The 26,891-nt window shown below is 33.4% G+C and overlaps 1 protein-coding gene across 4 annotated transcripts in view; it reads right to left on the bottom strand.

Moving 5' to 3' along the window:
* Positions 1-26,891, bottom strand: part of HDX (highly divergent homeobox) — a 186,493-nt gene that overhangs the window by 23,883 nt on the left and 135,719 nt on the right. For all 4 annotated transcript variants that reach the window (XM_012470802.2, XM_012470803.2, XM_012470804.2 and 1 more), the window contains 2 exons: positions 23,840-23,986; positions 6,169-6,376 (listed from right to left, as the gene is read on the bottom strand). In XM_012470802.2, coding sequence (XP_012326225.2) covers positions 6,169-6,376; positions 23,840-23,986 — 355 coding nt within the window. The remainder of the gene's footprint in view (positions 1-6,168; positions 6,377-23,839; positions 23,987-26,891) is intronic.

Below are 26,891 nucleotides of genomic sequence, written 5' to 3'. Positions count from 1 at the left end.
CAGGGTGTCTGCATGTATAATCTTATCTGTTTTAGATTACCCTCCACCAGCCCCTTAGAAAAACAAGGTAGCAATGTTCCTCTCTCTCTTTTTTTCTTTTGGCACAGCCATGTCATGGATATTGTTTGAATAAATACTAGTAGAATTTCATGGTCTCATGGTAACTGACATTTTATTTCACCTTAGGAAGCAGAACAAAAATATTTATCAGCCCTCCCCAATTCTTCTAAGTCCATTCCTTCTCTTGGAAAGAAATACAGGTGTGCCTCGTATGAGCTTGGGGGAATTATTAAGAGAAAAATACAGTTGATTCAGGAACTCACATATGACCATATAGAGAATTCAAGTTTAAGATATCCAGGAAAATCTTACCAGAATTTTGATGCAAAATCCATTATAAATACAATTTAAATGTTTTTGTTTCCTCCTTTTATTGGGTATATTTAAGGTATACAACATGATGTTATAAGATACACACATACACACACCCATATATAAACTGTTTCTATAGTGAAACAAATCAACATATCCATTATCTCACCTAGTTACCCGTCCCCACCCTAGAGCAGCTGTAACATACTCCTTTAGCAAAAATTCTGAATACAGTACACTTATTAATAGTAATCCTCATGTTGCATATTAGCTCTTTTGATCTGTTCATACAGATATTTGACCTGCATTTCCCTATTTCCTCTCCCACCAACTCTGATCCTGGTAAGCTCTTTTTTTCTCTCTATCTGTATATATTTGACTGTTTTTCCTCCTGCCTTTTGCCACAACACGGATTGAATCTGATATGGTTTAAGTCTGTGTCTCCTCCCAAATCTCATGTCAAATTGGAATCCCCGATGATGAAGGTGGGGACTGGTCGGAGGTGATTGGATCATGGAGGTAGATTTCCCCTTTGGTGCTGTTCTTGTGAGAGTGTGTAAGTTCTCGAGATCTGGTTGTTAAAAAGTGTGTAGCACCCCACCCCTCATCCTCCTGCTCCAGTCATGTAAGATTTGCCTGCTTCCCTTTCACCTTCTGCCATAATTATAAATTCCTGAGGCCTCCCTGAGAAGAAACCAGTAACATGCTTCCTCTACAGCCTACGGAACTGTGAGCCAATTAAACCTATTTTCTTTATAAATTACCCAGTCTCAGGTATTTGTTTATAGCAGTGCTAGAACAAACTAATACAGACCTGGAGGACATTATGCTAAGTGAAATAACTGAACACAGAAAGGAAAATATTGCATGATGTCACTTATATGTGGAATCTTAAAAACAGGTCAATTTAAATTTTTTTAAAAGAATGGTTCACAGACAGAGGAGCCTTTACCTACTAATTATTTAGAAATATCAAGTCACAGACATTACAATTCCTATGTAATCAGCAACCAAATGTAATGAAGAGAGGGAAAAGAGTCATATGTTTTAGCTACAGAGCCCGTATTAGCATCAGTGGCCTCACAAGAGAGTTTATATTGCTCATCAACAAGGCACCATTATTCATAGGCTTGCCTTATATTCCTATTCTCATTTTCTCATAAGTTTGTGCACAGTTCTGCTTTACTGGCAACATATTCATACATGATTTGATTATTCTAGAAGATTTAAATTAAAGCTCTTCTGATAAATTCTAAAATAAAAGGATGTAAAGCGATACAGTGAATAAGGAATGTTTTCTTTAACTTACAGATAGCTTCAATATTTGTAAATGTCTGAAATCTAAACACTGTCTATGTGCCTGCTAATTCCCCAAGAAAAGCAGCTCTGCTGCTTGGATAACAAAGTGGAATTATTACTCAGTAAAAGCTCTAGAGGGTGCTCTATGTGGTAGCTGTTTATACTTACACTAAGTAACTGTATGTGGAATTATCTTTCATGTGTATACCCATATAACAGATACAGCTCAAAAAGAGGCTTTGATGTAAAATTTAATGGCATAGATGTTAACTGTTCTCATCTTTACAAAATTTGCTTCTCAGGATAGTAAAATTCTTTAAAATTGTTCAACCTCAAATTTATTTTTCACAGTATATTAATTGTAGATACAGAAATTAAGGAGCTCCGTCATCCAGCTATTACTTTTGCTGGAGTTTGCCATTGTGGGAGAGGTGAGCTCAGGTAGTTTTTTTTGTTTTGTTTTGTTTTTAATTTTTCCCAACCACACTTCTTTTCTCTTCACCACCACACAGGGAAAGGGAAATGAAATGGGAAAGGGAAGGTGGGAGGTGAAAGGTGGAAGTTAGAGATAAGTCAGAAGCTCTGTATTAGGGAAGTATCTACCCACTCAGAAACAAATGAATGGAATTGAAACTGCTAAAAGACCAGCAGTACTTTTTTTTGACTCTTACTAAAACTGCCTTTTACTGCATTAAATTAAAAAAAAATCTTAATTTTTGTTTATATAGATTTTTCTAGAACATTTTAATGTGATTTTCAATTAACTTTTAATATGTAGTATGTAACCCTAATTTAAAGATATCATTCCCTTCTTAAATATGTAGAAGACTCTAATGCTACTGAATCAACAGCCTTATTATAAGCAGTCTGAATTTTAGTTGTTAGGTTTTTGAAATAGTATGGGCAGCTACTCTTTAGAATAATCTAAAAATTATTTTTTCTTTATATTTCTTAGATGTAATTAATGGAGCTTTCAAAGTAGAAATATATCTGACTACATTTTCATAAACTAGAAGGAAAGTGCCTAGCATATTTTAAAGCCATGTTTAGGCCAGATGATATGATTCACTTGGTCAAACCAATCAGATTAGTGTTCTCCATTAGCAAAATGAGGGAACTAATAGGGCATAACTAGTAGGAAACTGTACCAAAAATGGTTCTTTTCAGTATTTGAAAATGATTTTATGCTTTTCTGTTGAAATTTCTGTGAGAATGAAAAGGTTACCATGCAACTGTGAAAAATAAGCCACCAATAAAAAATCTAGACAATTACACTTATGATCAAATTTTTTTTATTCATACATTGAATTCTCTTTCTTCTTTTTCTTATTGTGCCTTGATTACTGTGCCAGCTGTTTAAGGAACACACCACGACAAAGAATGTCAGTGCAGGAGCAGTGGTCCATTAAGAGTGGACAATTAAAGTGGACTTTAAAATTAACTTTCACCTTTTCTCCTTCAACTACCTATTTCCTAAAATTATATTTTAGGTGGAGAAGTGAGAGTTGGGAAATGAAACTTCACTTAGGGTCTTCTGCACTTTATCAGAATATTTTCTCTCAGCTCACCCACTCAACCACAGAAACACACAAATCCCTACTTCCCCAATCTCCTTCAACTAGCCACCACTCAGTAGGCTCTAAAACACCAGTCACGAGTCACTGGGAATATCCAAGTATCTCCAGGCACATGCAATTCAGTAAACACTAGCAAATGACAGAAATGGTTTAAAGGACCAACTATATTAGAAACAAAGGGCTTGGAAATGGTGCAATGCTTCTATTTTCTTGATAATTTTAAAATCTGCCTCACTATTTTCCTGTACACTCAATTCTCTGTTATCATCTTCAGTATGAATAACAAATGCTAGGGGAGAGAAAGAAAGAGAAAGAGAGAGAGAAACTTGAATACTCAAAATACATGGCCCTCTTAATACTAGTAGCTTTGCTTTCCCTTTCATTACTCAACCTACTGCAATCTGCTTGCCTCTCCTCTCCTCATGCAGTTAATTGCTTTTTAAATAATTTCTAAAACACCAAATTCAATGGCTTTCTCATTCCTTTTTCTACTTAACTTCTATGAGACCAATGAAATAATGATGCCTTTTCCTTCTGAAATCTCTTTATTTGTTTTAGTTTTTTTCTTAATTTTAGAGACAGAAATCACTATGTTGTCCAGGCTGGAGTACAGTGGCTATTTGCAGATGCAATCAGAACACACTGCAGCTTCAAACTCTTAACCTCAAGAGATCCTTTCACCTCAGCTTTTCAAGTAGCTGAGACTACAGGTATGCCACTGCACCTGATTCTTTCCTTGGTTTTAGGAAAACCATAATGTTCTGCTTCTTCTGTTGCTACATGTTATTTCAATGGCTCCCTTTTCTCCAATGTCCAAATCTGGATATTTATCAATATACAGTCTTTGTCCCTAGTCCTTTCTTGTTTTACATTTTCTCACTTAACTAAATCTTCAATTTTCATGGCTAGATATTTTTTGCCTCAATGTGGGTGAATTCCGTATTTCTTATTATGTCTTAAGCCCTCATCTGAGTTTCAGACTCATATTATCCAAAGACCTGCTGGACAGCTCCACATGGATATTCAAACATTAGCTAAAATTCAATACATGCAAAATTGAATTCATCTTCCTATAATATTCTATAAATTTAATGCAATGCCAAGAAAAATCTTTCATGGATTTTGGGGAAGAAGATTGGGAAAAGGTATGCTTAAACAGTCCAAAATTTATGACTGAACAATTCTAAAGAGTCAATATACTATAAGAGCAAAGAAGAATGAGGGCCCTACCAGATATTAAGACAGTTTTATAAAGCCACAGTTGTAAGTCATGAGATCAGTGTAACAATAAGAAGTCTCAAATTTGACCCACATGTGTATACGTTTATGTCTGCATGTGTGTATATGTGTGTGTGTGTGAGAGACAGAGAGAGTGTGTGTATATGTGTCTGTGTGTGTGTATTTGATAAAAATCTACATTTCAACTCACTAGAAAAAGATGAGTTATTCAACAAATGGTGTAGGGACAATTAGTTAACCATTTGAAAAAATAAAATTAGATGTTTTAACACATCTTGAAGCAAAATGAATTCTAGGTGAAATAAATATCAAGTTGTACAAATTAAACTATACGGATACTAGAGGCAAATGTAGGGGTATATTCACATAATTATAGTACAAGGAAAGACTGTAATCATGACCCAAAGTAAGTATTGGTAGATTTGAAAACTTAAAAATTACAAAAGAAAATCTGAAATTAGAAAACACCATAAACAAAATTAAAAGGCAAACAATAAACTGGAAAATTGATTGTAATTATTCTAAACAGAGCTCAATAAAATCAAAAGCAAAATGATAAAAGGCATGATCCTCTGTTTCTCAGTCATAGATTCAAAAAACCTATATATTGTATGATTCAATTTATAGAAAATGCCCAGAAAAGACAAATTTATATAGTCATGAAGCAGATCAGTGGCTTCCTGAAGTTGAGAGTGGGGAGAGAGCGTGACTGCAAATGGGTTCAAGGGAATTACTGGAATGATTAAGATGACATAAATTCAGATTTCAGTGATGGTAATGGTTGTACAACTGTATAAAATTTATTAAAAATCATTGAATTCTATATTTAAAATGAATGATTTTCTTTTGAGACAGGGTGTCACTCTCACCTTAGACTCCTGAGTAGCTGAGACTGTAGCTAATATTTTTAAAAAATTTTTTGTAGAGATGAGTTCTTATTATGTTGCCCTGGCTGATCTCGAACTCCTGAGCTCAAGCAATCATCCACATCAGTCCCCAAAGTGCTGGGATAACAAGCATTAGTCACCTCACCTGGTTTCACAATGGTCGAATTTTATGATGTGTAAATTTAATCTCAGTAAGTGTGTTAATAAAAAATATGTCAGAAGAGAATCATATCTATGCTTGAAGACAAATGGACAGATAGTACAATTACATGATATTATTAGAATTCTCATTTAGAGAAATATTGAGAGGTATCATAAAGATGATCCAGTTTAATTCTTTTTAGCAGATGAGGAAACTAAAGACCAAGTAATTAAATACTTTGCATGAAAGTCTTATGAAATGTCACATGAAAAGCTAGGAGTTGCATCTAGATTTCCTGACTACTAGCCTGGTATTTGTCACATTATGCCATACTCTTTCATTACAGTGTGTTTATAAAACTCTGACCTAAACTGACTAGAATTCCAAAAAAACTAAAAATTATTTACTTATTTATAATGTATGAATTGTAATGGGCAATATTTATAAATGTGGGAGATTATTACTGTTGTAGATGAATGTTCCTTGTGATGATGATGCGGGAGACTGTTTAGGTGGAGGCACTAAAAATAAATATATTCTTTGACCAAATGTTTTGAAGACTCTAGACTTGAAGTTCAGTGAGCTGAAAAGCAAGTAAAAAATGCATCAAATTTACAAAGGCTGTTATTAGGAAATTCAGCATATAAAGTACCTTGAGAGCTTCCTTCAGACAAACAGATGGATACTTCATCATTTCTGTCATTATCCTCTCCTACTTCAGGCCCAGCTTCCTCTCCTGATGTGAGTGCAGATAAGGAACCAGACTCAGGCTGCTCAGAGAAATCAGCAGGGCCTCCTCTTGGAGGCGGAACTTCAATCCCCATTAAACGATATTTCCTTCTTCGATTCCCAATCCAAGTCTTTATAAGAAAAATATAGGAGGAATTTTTGTAAATATAGAAAACTTAGCAGTCCTGCCCAGTAAAATAATGAATGAATACTGCATAAAATATGATTTAAAGGAATAAATGGGTACATAGAAAGATAAAAATTTTATGTCAATATGCTAAAATAAAAATAATTATGTTTTGTATTTTTATAACTATTTATAATTGACACATAATAAGTGTACATGGTTATGGGGTACAGTGCGACAGTGTGAGGTTTCAATAAATGTATGCATTTTATAATGGTAGAATCATGATGGTTAGCATGTCAATCACCTCAAAATGTTAATAGTTATGGCTTTTATTTTAAAATATTTATTAGCGGAAAGAAGATAATTATCTAAATATTCAGACTTTTAAGCAATATGCAGTTGATTGAGAATGACTTTTTTTTTGTTTTTGTTTTGTTTCTCAAGAAAACAATTCACCAAATCTTTCAAAAGAAAAATAAACTGGTTCTTTTTCAAACTGAAACATCATATAGTTATAACTATAATTCATGTGTTATTTCCAATCTTGTTCTTCCTATGTGAAAATGTGCCCTCTGTTAATTTTATTTGGTTCCATATTATTACCTTGGTATTTCAAGCAATGTAAAATTTTATTTTACTGAATTTACAACCAATTTTTAAGACATTCTGTATTGAAATAATTTTAGAATCATGGGAAGTTTCAAAGCTAAATCTTGTTTATTCTTCACTCTATCTTCTCCAACTTCCATCTTACATAATTATAGCAAAATTTCAAAAACAGGAAATTGATACTGTACAATGTGTGTGTATATTTCTATGTCTCTTTATTCCACCATTCTTCTTCCTCTCCTTCCCACAATCCCTAATCTGTTTTCTGTCTCTATAACTGTGCTTTTTCAAGAATATCATATAAATTGAATCATGCAGCATGTGACCTTTTGAAATTCAGCATAATTTCGATTCAGCATAATTATCTGGAGAGTCATTTAAGTTGTGTATATTGAGCCCAATTCTTTTTCTTGCTAAGCAGTATTCCATGATATGTATGTACCCCTGTTTGTTTAACCATTTCCTTGTTGAAGGACACTTATGTTGTTTCAAATATTTTGCCTATTACATATAAGGCCATTTTGAATGGTAATTTACAGGTTTTGGGTAGAGTTTTTATTTTTCTAGGATAAATGCACAAGGATGAAAATTATGGATCATATGGTTACATGCTAAGTTTTATAAGAAACTGTCAAATTTTTTTCCAGAGAAACTCTGCCATTTTATATTCTTATCAGCAATGAATGAAAGATCCAGTTTCTTATCATTCTTGCCAGCATTTAGCATTGCCAATATTTTCTAAAAACTTTTAGCTGTTCTCATAGGTGTGTGTGGTAACAGGTCAACAAGTTCTTAATGTTGACCATCTTTCCATGTGCTTATTTGTCATCCCTATATTTGCTATCCTTTTCAGTGAAATGTCTCTTCATTTTCTAATTGAAGTGCTTGTGTCTTTTTAGTGTTGAAGTTTGAGAAGTTCTTTACATATTCTAAATATGAGTTCTACGCCATATTTGTGGTTTGCAAACATTTTCTCCCAGTCTGTAGCTTAAATTTCTGTCCTATTGGCCTTTTGCAGCACAAACTTAACACTCCTCAAAAAATAAAGGATATTAACTTTAAATAATAAAAAAATGGGTTCATTGAAAAGATTGGTAAACTTGGCAAACATCTAATTGTTAAACACAGTTTAACATGGGCCTAGTGGCTGGTGAGTGCTTGTAGTTGCATATACTCAGGAGGCTGAGGTGGGAGGATCAAGGCTGCAGTGAGCTATGATCACGTTACATTAAACACAGTTTAACATAATTTTTATCAAATTCCAGCAAGATTTTTGTAGATACATATGAGATAATTCTAAAACTCATATGGAAAGAAAATGAGTGAGTATGGCTAAAACAGTATTGAATAAAAAAGAATAAAATGGAAGGAATATAGCTACCTAATTTCAAGACTTATTATATAATTACAGTAATCAAGAATGTGTGGTATTGGCAGAGGGCTAGCCACAGATCACTGAAACAGAATAAAGAACCCAGAAATAGCCTTACACAAGTATGACCAACTTAGCTGACTTTTGACAAAGGTGTAAAAGGAATTTAATAGGGGAAGGGTAGTTTTTTCAAGAAACAATCCTGGAACAATTGGATATTCATAGGAAAACAAAAATGAACCTTGTCCTAAATCTCGCACCTTATGCAAAAATGAACTCAAAATGGATCATAGATTTAAATATAAAAATAAAACTTTAAAACTTTGAGAAGAGAATCTTTGGGGCTTCAGGATTGGTGAAGAATTCTTAGAAATGACATTAAAAAGCACAATTCATAGAAGAAAAGTAAATTCTGGGGTTTTGATTGGGATTGCATTGAATCTAGATCAAGTTGAAAAGAACTGAAATCTTGATATACTTGAGTTGTTATATACATGTCCATGGAATATTTCTCCATTTATTTAGATCTTTGATTTCTTTTATCAGAGTTTTGTAGATTTCTTCATGCAGAACTTGTGTGCCTATTTGATAAAATTTTTACCTAAGTATTTAATTTTGGGGAAGCTAAAGTTAAGTGTTTTCTTTTTTTCAGTTTCATTGATTTTTGCTTATACTTTTGTTATTTCCTTCCTTCTGTTTGCTTTGTGTTTATTTTGATCATCCTTTTCTAGTTTCTACTTTTTTCACTATCTTATTTTTTTTAAAAGACAGGATCTCACTCTGTCACAGCAGTGTGATAATAGTTCACTGTAACCTTGCACTTGGGCTCAAGCAACTCTCCCACTTCAGCTTCCTTAGTAGTTGGAACTATAAGCGCTGATCAGCCACCATGTCCAGCTCTTTTTTCTAGTTTCTTAAGGTGAGGGTTTACATTATTGATTTGAGTGTTTCCTATTTTCTAATGTATATGCTATAATAAATTTTGCTCTCAACATTACTTTATCTGCATTCCACAAATTTGGCATGTTGTTCTTTTTGTATTTTCAGTGTACCTTTACCTTCAATATTCTTTCTCTAATGATTTTTCTTTCTTTATATAGCTCTGCATGGACCTGTATGGTTTCCCTTGTATCTGAAGAACTTTTCAACATTTCTTGCAAGGCAGTTCTACTGGCAACAAATTCCTTCCATTTTTGTCTGAAAAAGTCTTTATTTCTCTTTCACATTCGAAGAGTAATTTCACTGAGTACAGAATTCTGGGTTGGTATTGTTTGTTTTTTCCTCTCAACACTTCAAATATTTCATTTTATTGCCTTCTTGGTTGCATGATTTCTGAGGAAAAGTCAGATTTAATTTTTATCATTGCTTCTCTGTATTTGTTTTTCCCCTTTGACTTCTTTCAAGACTTTTTCTTTATCATTGATTTTTGCAGTTTGAGTATGATGTGCCTAGGTGTAGTTTTTGATTTTTTGTTTTGTGTTTATCCTGCTCGGTGTACTCCAAGCTTCGTGGATCTGTGGTTTGGTAATTTAGAGAAAATTCTCAGTTATTATGGCTTTGAATGTTTCTTCTGTTCTATTTTCCCTTTTTTCTTTATGGTAGTATCCCATTGGACATATGTTACACCTGTTATATTTATCCCATAGTTTTGTATATTATGTTCCATTTTTAATCAATATTTTTGTTTTTTGTTTTCCAGTTTTGGAAGTTTCTATTGATATATCCTCAAGTTCAGAAATTCTTTCCATAGCCATGCCCAGTCTACTAATGAGACCATCAAAAGCATTCTTCATTTCAGTTACTGATTTTGGTGTCTAGCATTTGTTTTTGATCCTTTCTTAGAATGTTCATGCCTCTGCTTACATTACCATTATGTTCTTGCATGTTGTCTACTTTTTCCATTAGTGCCCTTAGCATATTAATCATAGTTCTTTCCAATTCCTGGTCTGAAAATTCTAACACCCCTGTCATGTATTAATGTATTTATGTATTTCTGATGTTTGCTCTGTCTCTTCAAATTGTGGGGGCTTTTTTGTTTGTTTGTGTTTTTTTCTTTTTATTTTTTACCTTTTGCTATGCCTTGTCATTTTTTTTTTTTTTTTTTTTTTTTTTTTTTTTTTTTTTTGAGACGGAGTTTCGCTCTTGTTACCCAGGCTGGAGTGCAATGGCGCGATCTTGGCTCACCGCAACCTCTGTCTCCTGGGTTCAGGCAATTCTCCTGCTTCAACCTCCTGAGTAGCTGGGATTACAGGCACGCACCACCGTGCCCAGCTAATTTTTTGTATTTTTAGTAGAGACGGGGTTTCACCATGTTGACCAGGATGGTCTCGATCTCTTGACCTCGTGATCCACCCGCCTCGGCCTCCCAAAGTGCTGGGATTACAGGCGTGAGCCACGGCACCCAGCCCTATGCCTTGTCATTTTTTACTAAAAGTTGAACATGATGTACTGGGTAAAAAGAACTAAAATAACTAGGCATTTGGTGATGTAGTGTTAAGGTTAGGAAGAAGGTAAAGCATCCTATAGTCCTACAATGAGGTCTAAGTCTTTCAGTGAATCTTTGCTGTGGCCTGTGAACTTTACAAGTGCTTATAAATTTTTCCTCTACCTTAAGTGAGAGAGGATAGCCAACGGGGGCTGTATTTGGTTATGTCATAATAAAATCCTAACAGGTTAGGCTCTGGTAAAATATTTGTTCTTAAGAACAGGCTTTCTTGAGAACAGAATGTTCTAGTCTTCTTAAAAATGGTTACTTTTCCACTCTTCCTGCCACGAGCATGAGGGAGTTTTTCTTCAACATTCACAGTGAGAATCTGATACACCCTCTAGGAGTAAAACTCACAAAAGTGTCACCCCCTCCATGATTGTGCCCTCTAGAATTTCTAATTTTCAGACTTGTCTACACTGAGCCTCCAGTAATTCATCAATGACAATTTAGGTTTTTCTGCCTTGGTATTGGTTCCCATGGAGGTTTCTGCTCATGGAATTCTGCTCCAGTAAGTTGGGATTCTCTGTATCTGCCTATTTATCTCACCAATTTTGGGGTCAGTGGTTTGCCCTGTAACTTCACTTATCTGTCATATCTAAAAAGAATTGTTGATTTTCATTTATTCAGTATTTTATTTGTTAAGATAAACTGACAACTTCTAGGCTCTTCAAATGCCAGATCGGAAACTAGAGGTTCAATTTCATTTTATTCCCTTATGACTTCTTCTTTAAAAATTATATATATATATAATATATACATATATAATATATATCTGTGTGTATATACATAAGGATATATATGTGTGTGTGTATATATATACATATATATGGCTAGGGTTAGTGATTAAGGGGGTTAGGAGTTAGGGTTAAGATTGTTATACATATGTATATATATGTATGTGTATACATAGATGTACATATACACACATATATACATCTATACATTTATGTATGCATGTACATATACATTTATATGTACATAGAGATGTATATAAACGTATAGATGTATATATGTGTGTATATATGTACATCTACATGTTTATGTGTGTGTGTATATATATATACACACACATATATATATAAAACAACCCTAACCCTAACCCCTAACCCCTTTTACTCCTAACCCTAACCCTGTGTGTGTGCATGTGCGTGTGTGTGTGTGTGTGTATGTGTACACACACACCATAGAATACTACTCAGGCATAAAAAAGAATAAAATCACATCTTTTGTAGTAACATAAATGGAACTACAGGCCATTATCCTAAGTGAAATAACTCAAACAGGAAGTCAAATACCACATAATGTCACTTATAAATGGGTGCTAAACTGTGGGTACCCATGGCAATAGAGAGTGGAGTAATAGACACTGAAAACTCTAAAAGGTGGAAGAATGGAAGAGGGGTGAGGGTTGAAAAATCACCTGTTGGGTACAATGTTCACTATTCAGGTGATATGTACACTCAAAGCCCAGACATTACCACTACACAATATATGTGTGTAACAAAATTGCACCTATATCCCTAAATCTATAAAAGCTGAAAGAAGATTCTCTTTTTGACCCATGGATTATTTAAAAGTGTGTGGCATAACTTCTAAGTGTGTGGAGATTTTCTTGTTATCTTTATGTTATTGATTTCTACTTTGAATCAAGAGATCAAGAGTGGTCAGGAACATATTCTGTACGATTTAGATTTTTAAAATTTACTGAGGTTTGTCTTATGACTCAGGATTTACTCTATCTTTTTTGTGTGTTCCATGAGCATTTGAAAAGTGTGTATTTTATTGTTGTTGGATTGTACATTCTATTAGTCAATTAGGCCCTATTGATTGAGGTGTTTTGAGGTTCTTCTATATTACTAATATTCTTCTGTGTAATTACTGTAGCAGTTGTTGAGAGAAGGGTGATGAAATCTCCAAATATAATTTTAGATTTACTTATTATTTTTCAGAATTTGTAGTTCTTGCTTCACATATTTTGTAGTTGTGCTATCTAATGCATACATTTTCAGAATTGCCATGTCTCCTTGATTTATTTACTCTGTTATTATTATATAGTGTACCACTTTGTCCCCTGTAATTTCCTGTGCTTTGAAGTCTACTTTATCTGATATTAATATATCAACTCCCGCTTTATTTTTATTCATGTTTGCATTCTATATGTGTTCCATCCTTTTACTTTCAAACTACACATATCATAATATTTTAATATATTGTAGACAACATCGAGTTATGTCATTTTTAGAAACCCAATTTGCAAATATCTCTTTTTTTAGTTTGTGAATTTAGGTCATTTAAATTTAATGCAATTATTTCTATGTTAAAGCTTAAATATGTCATTTCATTTCCTGCTTTCATATTTTCTGTATGTCTTTTGTTGTGTTTTCCCCTGCATTCCTGTGGGGTATTTAAAAATATTTAGAATTCCATTTATATTTATGTACAGAACTTTTCTGTGTCCCCTTGTATGACTTTTTGGTGATTGATCTAGGCTATCATCTATCTATCTATTTATCTATCTATCTATCTATCATCTATCTATGATCTATCTGTCTATCTATCTATATCTATCATCTATCTATCAATCTATCTATCTGTCTATCTATCTATCTTATGACAGTCAAAAGAGGGTAAAAGTCCAGGTTGTCCACTAGACTTGTATTGACATCCAGTGGGGAAAGAGATTCATTTTACTCCTGGGTGATGTTGGGAGTCTCGGAGATCCACTAGGAATCTTCTGATACAACCCCCAAAGAGGAGGAGTTAGGGCTCCTCATCACCTCTAAGTGCAGGAGGGGATAAAAGATTTCTACTGACATTGCAGTGAAATGGTGGAGGAAGGATTCTTAATCCCAGCCCTCTACTCTTTCTTATCTGACACCATCCCATCAGTGAGCAGTTGTTTGTGTGTTTGTTTGTTTGTTTGTTTGTTTGTTTCAGGGACATGGGCATCTAGCTGTTCCACAACTTGGTGAGGCAGAAGTCGTGGCTCTCCACTCGGCCTTTTCATGTAGGGGTAGGTGTGGGTGCAGTTTTTCCCCATGGTATTTGGCTGGAGTAAAGAGGTTATTATCTAAACATTTTCTGTAGTGCTAGACTGCCCTTTTGCTGGTTCTTTGCTTAAAAGGCCAGGTTTTTCTTTATTTTTTTTCTTTTTCCATTCGTTTGCACCCACTGGTGTTTCTTGATTGTTAGCTTTTCCAGTATTTATTCTGGGGTATATGAGGAAAAAGAAAACCCAGGAAACTCACCATTGTGTGAGTGTGATTCATGGGGTCCCATGGTCCCTAGCAGATGTGACTTCTTTCCACCCTTCAGAGTCTTCTTATGTTTGCTATTTATATAATGTCCAGGGATTTTAGTTCTACTTAATAAGAAGAATAGGGAAAATTATGTCCACTCCATTTTCTTAGAAGAAACAGTCTGAAACCAATTTTATTCCCATGTTTCTTATGCAATTTTCAGAAAGACCATTTTATATTACTAAAATTTGTAAACTTTCTAGTTTTGCCATGTCAAAAAGAATTCTTAAAACCTAAAGTAGTATAGAAAGCTACTGTATAACAGTTTATAATTTCAGCTCTAAATTTGATTATGATACCCTTTATACCAACTAGAATTTCTTCTGTACAGTAGGACTACATAAATACAAGGCCACCTTAGATATTCTTTTTTTTTAATTTTATTTATTTTTTTTTTAGAGATGGGGTTTCACCATGTTGGTCAGGCTGGTCTCGAACTCCTGACCTCATGATCCGCCCGCCTCAGCCTCCCGAAGTGCTGGGATTACAGGCGTGAGCCACCGCACTCGGCCTAATATTCTTCAGTGTAAATAAAAAACATGAATGAAGCTAATTTTATACTTGGTAAGATTTCAAAAAATACACAGGGCAAAACAGAAGAACTATTCAGTTAGTCCAAAAAGGTGAATTATTCTTTATATCTGACGGGGGAAATTTTCCCTTCAAGTTTATAAAATGTAGTTCTTTGGATGGATTTAGCATTGACGCTAAATGTGAAGTTTGAAACATGAATTACTTTGTATACTCCAAAGTGAAAATTACTTAGTATAAAATAAAAATGTGTATGGATATTAATTTTCTTAGCTTTGATAACTTATTTCATAGGAGAAATACTGGTTTAAAAAGCATAATTCCATTTTTTTTCTTTTTAATACTTTTTATTTTTATTTTTTGTGGATATATACTAGGTGTATGTATTTACAAAGTACATGAGATATTTTGGTACAGGCATGCAATGCATAATAATCACATCATGGAACACTGGGTATCCATCCCCTCAAGCATTTCTCCTTTGTGTTACAAACAGTCCAATTATACTCTTTCAGTGATTTTTATAATCTACAATTAAATTATTATTGACGCTAGCAGCCAATTTTCCATTACATCATATCATTGAAAATAGATTTCTATACTTCAGAAAAGAAAAAAACATGGCCATTTCTTACTAAAGCTTCTTAAAATTGTCATGTAATTTCTCTATTTTCTATCTATGAACACTTAAATTATAAATGCAGATGCTTTTCTTTTACAATAATCTTAGCCACTAATGTTTGTAAAAATGATAGTATGAGCAGAAGGAGGAAAACATCAGTCTCTCTAGGGTGATTTTTGCTTCATTTGGGTCATAAAATCTGTGAAAAAGTGAAAAAAAAAAGGTAGAAACCAAGTTTCTATTTATCTTCAACTTCTTTGCACCATTCTTGAGAGAAATTAGTGATTACAGAATGTACAATGATAAAGTTACAGTAATATGTTATGTGAATATTGGAAGTATGTGAGATTTTATTGCAAATTGAAGCTAAAATATTTCCTCTTTGGATATTCCTCAAAAATAGAAGGGACTGGAAAAATGATTACATGTATAAATACAATGCTAATGGGTTTTTATCATTTTTACAGAGTCATAGATAATTGAACTAATCTTAGAGGGTGCTATGGTCTGAATATTTGTCTCCCCTACTCCATATTAACATGTTAAAATCCTAACCCCCAAGGTAATAGTGTTAAGAGGTGAGGTCTTTTGGAGGTAAATAGATATTGAGAGTGGATCTCTCATAAATGGGATTAGTGCTTTTATAAAGGAGACCCCAGAGAGATCCCTTGCCCCTTCTGCCATGTGAGGTTACAGCAAAAAAACAGTTGTCTAAGAAGTGGACTTTTACCATACTTTGGAGCTTCCAGCACCTTGGTCTTTGATTCCCCAGCCTCCAGAACAATTAGGAATAAATTTCTGTTGTTTATAAGCCAATTGATCTATAATATTTTATTACAGCAGCCTGTGATAGTTAATTTTATGTGTCAGTTTCACTGTGCTAAATGTTTCCCAGATAGTTTGCAAAACATTATTCCTAGGTGTGCCCCTGAGAGTGTTACTGTCACAGATTAAAATTTACATATATAGACTGAGTTAAGAAGATCACTTTTACCAATGTGAGTGGGTCTCATACAATTTATTGAGCACCTGAAGTTTCCATCCTCTTTTTGCATGAAAGTGTCAGGGATATGAAGCATACCACTCTGCAAGGTTCCCAGTCCAGTTTTTTAAGTGTTTTCACAATGCTCTTCCTTAAAATCAATATCTATTGTTTTATTTTATTGAGGTATTGTTTCCAGTTCTTTGCTTCAGATCTTCTTCACCCTGAACTCCCCCTTCTACATTCCAGCTATCAATTATGTGAAGGGTCTTTTTTCACTGTTTCAAATTAAACAATCCTACTTTGAAATATTTAGGTTTTTCAACTACTTTATATGATCAATGGACAAGTTATTTTATCACTCCAGGCCTCAGATTATGTGTAAAATTAGGAAAATGATTGCCAAATTCTTTACTTTGAATAATAAATGTCCCACCAGAAAGGTCATAAACCTAAAAATAATAGTGTATCTTTTCAACCAGGACTCCTATGTATTAACAACACAAACATAATGGCTATTAAAAATGAGGACTCTAAAGCCCTATACATTTCTAAGTGCATTTCTATTAAACAATAGAAAGTTATATTCCAAACTTTTATTTTATTTTATTTTATTTATTTATTTTTATTGTACTTTGGGCTCTGGGGTACACGTGTTCATCCTTCATCCTGCAGGATTGTTGCATAGGTATGTACATGCCATGCTGGTTTGCTGTCTCCATCCTCCCCCGCACCCCCGTCTTCTACATCAGGCATTTCTCCTGGTGTCATCTCTCCCCATCCTCCCCTCCCCACTACCCCACTTAGCCCAGTGAGTGTTGTTCTCTTCCCTGTGCCCAAGTGTTCTCATTGTTCATCACCCACCTATGAGTGAAAACATGTGGTGTTTTTCTTTTCTGGTGTCAGTTTGCTGAGAATGATGGTTTCTAGATTCATCCATGTCTCTGCAAAGGACATGAACTTATCGTTTTTTATGGCTTCATAGCATTCCATGGTGTATATGTGTTTAAATGTATGTCATTATATATTTCTTAGTTCATGCATACTATACATAAAGGGTGCACTTTTCTGTTAGATATTCATTTATTAATTCCGTATATATGGCTGAAAATTTACTATGTACCAAACACTGTTTCTGGTTCTTGGGACACAATGGTAAATATAAATAGGTATAGTCTTATCATCATAGAACTTAAACGTATAAGTATAGATGATGAGCAACAGTAATATATATGTACAGGTGATAAATAGAAAAACAAATATAAATTATAAAATTTGACCAAGTGTTATGGATCAAAAGAACCAAGTAGAATATTTAGCTGTGCTGACATAGTGTTGTAAAGTTTTTTCCAAATTTACCCGATCTTAAGAATAATTCGGGGAAGGGAAACATAGATTCTCTGGTCCTTTCTTGTAAATTCTGATTCAGTAGGCCTAGAATAGGGTAATCTATATTTTTAAGAAGTATCCAAGTTATTTCTTGTGTTAAGGCATACACTAGTAAGGTGGAACTGGGAATAATGTTAGATTGGGAATAAAGAGATTGGCCTCTACCCACTGACTGACTATGTGATCATGGGAAAGCTAATCTGGCTCCATTTTGCATACGTGTGTGTGTGTGTGCACGTGTGTATATATATGTATATATATGCACATAGAAAACAACTTTATGTTTTAGACATAAAGTTTATATGTATAGATACATGTATATATGTGTATATATATGTATATATGAGCTGAATTTATATATATACATATATACATGCATATATTGAACTCAATCTCAAGGTGCCCCCCAACTCTAAATCATTATGTGTAATAGATAATAGAGAGTTTACCATATAATTTATAAGCACTGTTCCATTTGAAGGCATTTAAAATCTAGTCATGTTCCTTTGAAAATGAATATCTCTAAAATGTAAAAACATAAAGTTGTTTTCTATGAACTTTATTTAAGTCCTGCAAAATGCATTTCATACATTCAAACATGTTGTTTCTATCAATATTTGATCATGCAAGGGTACATTTTAATTTATGTTCACTATAACACTAATGCAGATGGAAAGGACAGGCATTAAACTGAATTGTAGCAAGAAGGAGTAGGGAGGAACTAACTGTCCTCAAGGACTCACAGTGCTTCCAATTTACTGTCCACACGTAATATCTCAAAATATTTCTCCAATATATTATTCTCATTTAGGGATAATTGATCATACTAAATTTCAAGTTTCTCGAGAGAGCTGGATTTTTCCCATGCCATGTAGAAAACTTCTGGCACGTAACAGGTATTTAGTTTACCTTTGCTAAATGAATAACTCAGTAAATAGGCGCTAACCTGGAAATGACATTTCAAGTCGAAGGAAAACATGTACATAATTAACAATCATTGATAAGGTCAAAGGAAAAACATACCAGGTTTGCTTCCTAGAAGTATGACATTAAAATAAAAAACAGACTTCTTAGAAGTATGACATTAAAATAAAAAACTGAAACTTTCAAATTGTACCATCAGTAATGGTTAACTAGATATCCTCAGGCAAAGTTCATTTTGGTGATCAGTAACTAGAAGGTATATTAGACTTAAAAACATCTAAATAGTTTTTCGTGAAAGCTCAAGAATATATTTATGTGGCTAGCATATTCTCCTTTAGAATAATTTGCCATATGTTACAGAAGAGATCCTCTTACAATACATCACCTCCAAATTTTCTCTCTGCCATAAGCTTTCTATTATGTTGGAAAATCATGAGAAAAAAAGGATAGTAAGCAGTTCCTTATTCTTTCATCTAATATGAGTTTGAATGAATATTAAGCGAGAAGGAAATGGCATAAATTCTTCCTCCTTTTTCACATATTAAGATCTTTGTGTAGAAACAGGAAACTCTGCACATAGTAACTCCTAAGTGAGGGAACTGATGTTAGTAGTTCTGGCCATTTTTTACAGTAAATGTGCGTAAAATACCTTGATATCAAAGAGAACCCTAGCCAGGAATCCTGTGGATATCTTATCTTTATTTTGTGAGTGTATGTTTTTAAAGAGATTCTGAACCTCTCTCCTCTCTTGCAGTATGGGTGTCTCAAGTAGACTCTATGGCTGTCCATAGAATCTGAACATTGCTGTCATGGGACAAGTTACTTAGTGCCAATGGCATGATACATTTTTAAAAATGAAAAACTCAGTAGAGAAGTTGAAGGATAACTTAAAGGATATCTTATTGAAAGTAGAGCAAAAGGAGAAACAGATTGGAAGTAGAAATCTTAGAGTAACAGTTACAGTCCATAATAATCAATTCAGTTGGAGCAGATCAGAAAATTCCAGGAAATATTTCTTTAAGGTGATGGAATTATTATACTGCCAAATGTGCATGAATGTGTTGAGAGGAGACTTGTGCAACTGGGAAAGGGTTTGAGGATAAATTAGTAGTAAGTACCTAGAAAATAAGTCAAGCAAACATGAATATCAAAAACATCAATTAAATAAATTATGCATTACAGGGAAACAAAACAATGTTAAGTTATGCAGAAAAAAATGATATTTCACTACATAATTCAAATGTGTAAAGCATTGACATAGTCGTAATAATTAATACCAAGCTGACCAAAGTTATAGGAGGATAAGGAGAGAGGAATTATGCATGTAAGTGAAAGGATCAATGAGGAAATCTTGAAAGAGTTTTTTTTTTTTAAAAAAAAGCTTTGCACTTCATAGTGAAAAATCAATAGACAATGCCTAACATTGAACAAATCAGGAAGTTGCAATACAGACATATAAGAGAGACTGCTGTTTATTTCCCATATTTGTCCTCACCTTCCAGAATTACAGAAGGTTTAGCTGGGCACGTTTGCTCACAGTAAAATTACATTTTACATTTTGCTGCTCTCTTGTAGTTTGGTATGACCATGTGACTAATCTTTAGCCAATGGGATATAAGTAAAAGGATCTCATGACAGTTTCCAGGAATCCTTGTTAAAAGACAGCTGGTAAACACCCTTTACCCCTTATTCTTCTCTCTCTCTGTCATGCTGCCTGGAGTATGTATGCTATCATTTTGGAACTTGATAAAAAGGGCCACATCATAGGGAAAGCAGAATGGAAAGTGGAAGGCATCAGGGTTTTTGTGGACATTGTAGAGCCAAACTGACATGCTAGCTGTAAATTGCATACCCATGGACTTATACATGGAATTGAAATATCTTGTCTAAGCCATTGTTATTTTTGGGTACTTTATTACTTACAGCTAAACCTAAATCTCATTAATACAGCACATCATTCATAGATGAAAGTAAATACCAAAGGAAATATCTAAGAGTGGAAAGTGGTTGGGTTCAGACTAATGAAAAATGATAGGAAGGAAGGAATGAGGAATGTTGGTTTTGTAGCAAGTTCTACAGAACTTGACTTCCTAAGCTATATACATATATAACTTTGATTTAAAAAAATAAAAATGAAACAAGAATACATGCTCTACATTTCCCTATTTTTGGCTGTTGTTTGGGCTCTTCATACTATGATCCTACTCCAATTCCTCTTCAGCCATTTTGTTTTTCTTGTGTCATCCCTCCTGCTAGACTCTGAGCTCCTTAAAATAGAAATAATGTCTAATGCACTTCTCTCTCCTTGCTAGTATACTTTAATGCATAGCAGCATACTAAATAAACACAGTATTGAATTTGATTTTCCATCTGGATTCTAACAAGAAAAAGCAAGACAGAACAGGAAGGTACTTATTTTGAGAATACTATTTATTTTCAGAACTCTGTACTCTATAAATTATCTCTATATTGCTCTTTTCCTCATATATATATATGTATGTATATATATTCCTCATATATATATATATATATATATGATACGAGATGGAGCCTCATTAGGTTGTCCAGGCTGCACTTGAAATCTTGGGCTCAAGTGATCCTCCCAGCTCAGCCTTCTGAGTAGAGGGGACGACAGGTGTGTACTATCAAGCCTGGCTCTTTGTCACTTCTTCCTTAAGATACTTCCCTCTTGATCTACTGAGATGGTTTTCCAGTGTGTATACTGATGTCAACCTACACTTTCTCACAAGAGTAAACTGTTATCATCTCTTCCCAGCTCTGTGTTGAGTAAGACATAGAACCAGCTATGGTAGAAATTTTTACACCACAGAAATCAGCAAATAATCAATGATTTTTTTTCTTAAAGAATTGATTGTTAAATACTTACTAGCACTACCACTTTCAAAATTGTATACCAACATCTTTTAAATGGGACATAAACTACAGTTCCCATGATTAATCAGTATAATTTTTAAAATTTAATTGTATTTTATTTTAAATTCTTGGATACATGTGCAGCATGTGCAGATCTGTTACAAAGGTGAATGTGTGCTGTGGTGGTTTGCTGCACTTATCAACCTGTGAAATAGGTATTAAGCATTGTATCTATTAGATATTTATCCTGATGCTCTCCCTTCCCCTACCCCCGACAGGCCTCAGTGTGTGTTGTTCCCCTCCCTGTGGCCATGTGTTCTCATTGTTCAGCTCCCACTTATAAGTGAGAACATGTGGTATTTGGTTTTCTGCTCCTGTGTTAGTTTGCTGAGGATAATGGCTTCCAGCTTCATCCATGGCCCTGGAAAGGACATGATCTCATTCCTTTTTGTGGCTGCATAGTATTCCATGGTGTGTATGTACCACATTTTCTTTATCCAGTCTATCATTGATGGGCATGTGAGTTGCTTCCATGTCTTTGTTGTCGTTAATAGTGCTGCAATGAACATATGTGTGCATGTATCTTTATAATAGAATGATTTATATTCCTTTAGGTATATGCCCAGTAATAGGATTGCTGGGTCAAATGGTATTTCTGGTTTAGGTTTTTGAGGAATCACCACACTGTCTTTTACAATGGTTGGATTAAAGACTTAAATGTAAACCCAAAACTATAAAAACCTTAGAAGAAAATTAGGCAATACCATTCAGGACATAGGCATGGGAAAAGATATTATGAAAAAAACATCAAAAGTAATTGCAACAAAAGCAAAAATAACAAATGGGATCTAATTAAACAAAAGAGTTTCTGCACAGCAAAAGAAACTATCATCAGAGTGAACAGACAACTTACAGTATGGGAAAAAATTTTTACAATCTATGCATCTGACTAAGGTCTAATATATGCAATCTACAAGGAACTTAAACAAATTTACAAGAAAAAACAAAGAACTTCATTAAAAAGTGGGCAAAGGACATAAACAGACACTTCTCAAAAGAAGAAATTTATGCAGCCAACAGAAAAAAAAACATGAAAAAAAGTTCAACATCACTAATCTCTAGAGAAATGCCAATTAAAACCACAATGAAATACTATCTTATGCCAATCAGAATGGCAATTATTAAAAAGTCAAGAAACAACAGATGCTCGTGAGGCTGTGGAGAAATAGGAACACTTTCATACTGTTGGTGGGAATGTAAAATAATTTTTATCTATTGTTCATTGTATGAGATATATTTTAATCACCTCATGCAATTTTTAAACAATGTTATTGAGATATATTTAACATACCACACAATTCATTATTTAATATGTACAATTAAGATGTTTTCCATATATTTGCAGAACTGTGCACCAGTCACCACTATCCAATACAGAACATTTTCATTATGTCAGAAATAGACCCCATACACATTAGCAGTCATTTCCCATTCCACCCTACCCCCAGCTTCTGACACCACTAATCTACTTTCTGTCTCTAGAGTGTGCCTAATGTGAATACTTCATATAAATGAAATAATATAATATGTGGTCTTTTGCAACAGGTTTCTTTCATTTAGAATAATGTTTTAAGATTCATCCATTTTATAGCACTTATTAATATTTCATTTCTTTATATGGCTCCATAATATTCCATTATATGCATATACCCAGATGTTGTCTATTCATTCACTTGGTGAATGTTTCCATTTGGATATTATGGAAAACTCTATTATGAATATCAGTATACAACCTTTTCAGTTGGACATACATTTTTCATTCTTTTGAGTGGAGTGAAATCCATTCCAGCAGTGGAATTTTTGGTCTCATGATAACTCTGTGTTAAAATTTTGAGGATTGTTTTCAAAGTGGCTAAAATGTTTTACATTCTTACCAGCAATGTGTAAGCGTTACAAGTTCTCTATATGCTGGCCAACACTCATTATTATGTATCTTTCATGTAATGTTGTTACAATGGGTAAATGGCATCTTGTGGTTTTTATTTCCATTTCCATAATGACTAATGATGTTGAACATATTTTCATGTAAATATTGGTACTATGAATATCTTTATAGGAGAAATGTCTATTCAGTTCCTTTGCCTATTTTTAAAATTAGGTTATTTGCATTTTTATTATTGACTTGTAAGTGCTCTTTACATGCTCTGATATAAATTCCTTATCAGATATATGATTTCAAAATATTATCTCCTATTCTGTGGGTTACCTTTTCACTTTATTGCTAGTAATGCTTGGGGCACCTCATGTAAGATTTTAAAGCTTTCATTTATGCCACTCAGTAACCATAGCATGAAAGTTATAGAAAATATCTTACCCGAACTATTTCACAGTCAACGTTTAATTCAGTTGCAACGGCTTCAATTTTCTCTCTACAAACAGAGCCCAGGCTGGTCATGCCATTGTCCCAATACTTCTTAAGGGTGGCTAGGTCTCGGTCACTGAACTGAGTGCGGTCCTGTAGCTAAAAAACACATTTTTAAATTGTTTTAAATTTCTAAGCTTAAAATAATCAAAGGAAATAATATTATAGAGAGAAACATCAGAGTGAGATGTGCTATAATACTAGAAAAATTTATTTCACAATTCTTATTTTGTTCTCCCATTCTGAAAATAAGCGTTTTTGTTTTTCAAATTTCCGTAACAATACAGTGTGATAGGATGAAATGCATAGAATTTTTGAACTGATAGCAATTAAACAATGTTGATTTTAAATAGTTTTGATAACATAAATAATACATGTTCATTGTATAAAATACAGGTATAAAAATAAGATAATTTAAAACACTTACAAATTAGAAATAATGCTTGTTAACATTTTAATGCATATTCTTTTAAAGTTTTTTCTATAATACAGATATTTACATTCACATACTAAACACAAAAAAGCAAAGAAAGGATTACATTAGTATGTGGACTTTTGATAAGTTAATCTACATTTGCCATACAAATCTAGATATTGGTTTCATACTGATGTTATAATTAATTTAAAAGGTAAATAAGAGAAAAGTAAGAAGATAACATAGCCCTAAAATAATATTTATGGCTTCATCAAGTTTAATAATAAACCTACCCTTTTTGTTCTTAGGTTTTCTTTATCCAATAAACTACTGTATTTACATGTTGTTTTATTTCAATCAATCCTAGGTATCCCTAGGAAGTAAATTAGAAACACGATAGAATAATGACCTCTACTTTGCTGATAAGTCATCAGAAAAAGCTAGGTCAAATGGCTAATTCAACAGGGCATAGAGAGTCCATGGCAGAGCCATAAATAGAAATATCAGAGTTTTTCTAGTTGTTTTTAACACAATGATGCTTGAATTATTTTTCAGAGGTGGTGGGAAAATCTAAACATGAGCTTTAATTAAAAATATATATCCTACAAAGCCCTGTGTGTATGCTTCTGATGAAATAGAGAGAGAGAAAAATGAGAGAGAGAGAGGAGAGAGAGAGAGAGTGAGAGAGAGAGAGAGAGAGAGAGAAAGAGAGATACTGTGAGAGTGATTCTGGGACAACTGTTGCAATTCATGGCTTGAGGTATGGAGTTCTGTTGCGTTCTTCTGCCTAAGATGATATATGATCAAGTCCCACACAGAACAGAGGCTAGCCCTCCAAAACTCCTTAGACATACAATGCTTTCAACATTTGCTTTCTAACTGAAATTTAAAATGAAATCTCCTAAATTAGATTCAGGTAACAGTGGAAAATAATATACACAACATATAAAACATGACTTAATAAAAAGGGTTGCCATAGCTAAAACTGATGTAATACTAAACAATAGTTGCAAATGTTTTTGTTTTAAAGCTACAAGCTTTTGAAAAGTAAATTTAGCCACCCAAAAGGAAAATAAATATATGAATTCTTGGTTTATTACCAAGAAAGTGAAGTTAAATTGAATTCTTAAAGCATGCTTCTTCATAAGATAGATCATATTTTGTGTGTGTGTGTGATAATAAATTTCATTATCACCTAAATCTATTCTCTTCTACTTAAAAAATCCCTGACAAGTAACAGTTATTGTAAGTTAAATATTAAATTACATCTTTCCAATAAATGAATTAAAACATGCCATCTAATTTTTTTTAATTAAGACTAATCCTCTAGTTACTTACAACAAAAAATCACATTAGGTGTTCAGCCAACATTTATTGAACTATCATTGCAGAGCTAAAATTCTTACAATAAAATAGAGAGCAAGATAAATTTCAGGAAGATTCTATGGAGATTCAAATAATTTATCATAACAACCAGCATAAATATTCTCATAATTTTCCTTTATATCATATTCTCCAGTGCAAGCTAACTTACATTACTGTCACAATGGAAGTAATAATGAACACAACACTGAACACACTCAGCTAATTAATTTGTAATTCATTTAGCGGACATCCAAACCTGATTCATTCTTTAAACTGAACTAAATAAAATCTGATTTGATTTGCTAGAAATGTGCTGGGGTTGTAGCACTAGCAATGCTAAAGGCGACCTATCATGGCAATGCCTATTAAGGAGAAGCATATACAGGAAGTGCAGTTTTTTTAAAGTTCCTAAGAGCATATTTTTACTAATAAAACAAGATAACAGAAGTCAATAAGCAATGAAACTGTGAATACCTATTTAGAGAATTTTCTTAAAGTGAACATTTAAACGAGAAGATGAATTTTTCCCTAGGGAAGCTTCAAGTTGAGGTCAGTTTTGTTTTTCTATTGGACTTTCAAGCCACTTTCACTTTACAAGACATCATGAAACCTAAATCTGTGGCTGAGGTGAAGGAGACAGGCAATTATCTTGTTAATTTTGTGAAAAGAGTAGCATTCCAATAATCCAGGCAATCTAGGTGAAAGTTCAAGCTTTGGCCAAGTAACCAGATAACTGTACTTAACAAGTGACTTCACTTGGCTTCTATTGCAATGTATAATAAAAGAAATCTGTCATTTTATCAGCCTCAAGGACACTTCTAAGAGTTTGTTTCTTTACTATTCTTTTTTAAATAACGTTAAATGACAACACTGATAAAGGGGTGCAGAGTTTCCTGTTTTAAGTATGTATCTTGGTTAAATGTGGAGCAGAGTGATATGTTTGTACTTAAATGACTACTTGAAATGAATATTAAAAATCTCTAACTCAACACTGTCCTTTTGAGTGCATGTACACTTAAAAAGAAAACCAAACAATTGGCATGACACTGCAAATCTAAACTTTTCAACTTAATAGTGTCTTAGAGATTTTTCTAAATCATCAAAAACAGATATGCCTCAGTCTTTTTTGTGATAAGAACACAATGCAACATCAACCTTCTTAACAAAATTTTAAATGTACAATTTAGTATTGTTAATTATAGGCACAACGTTGTACAACAGATG

This window comes from Aotus nancymaae, unplaced genomic scaffold, assembly GCF_030222135.1.
Source record: "Aotus nancymaae isolate 86718 unplaced genomic scaffold, 86718_ANA_hifiasm-v0.15.2.pri h1tg000004l, whole genome shotgun sequence".
Lineage (NCBI taxonomy): Eukaryota > Metazoa > Chordata > Mammalia > Primates > Aotidae > Aotus > Aotus nancymaae.
The sequence above is the reverse complement of the archived record's forward strand: the minus strand, read 5'-3'. Positions and strand labels throughout refer to the sequence as shown.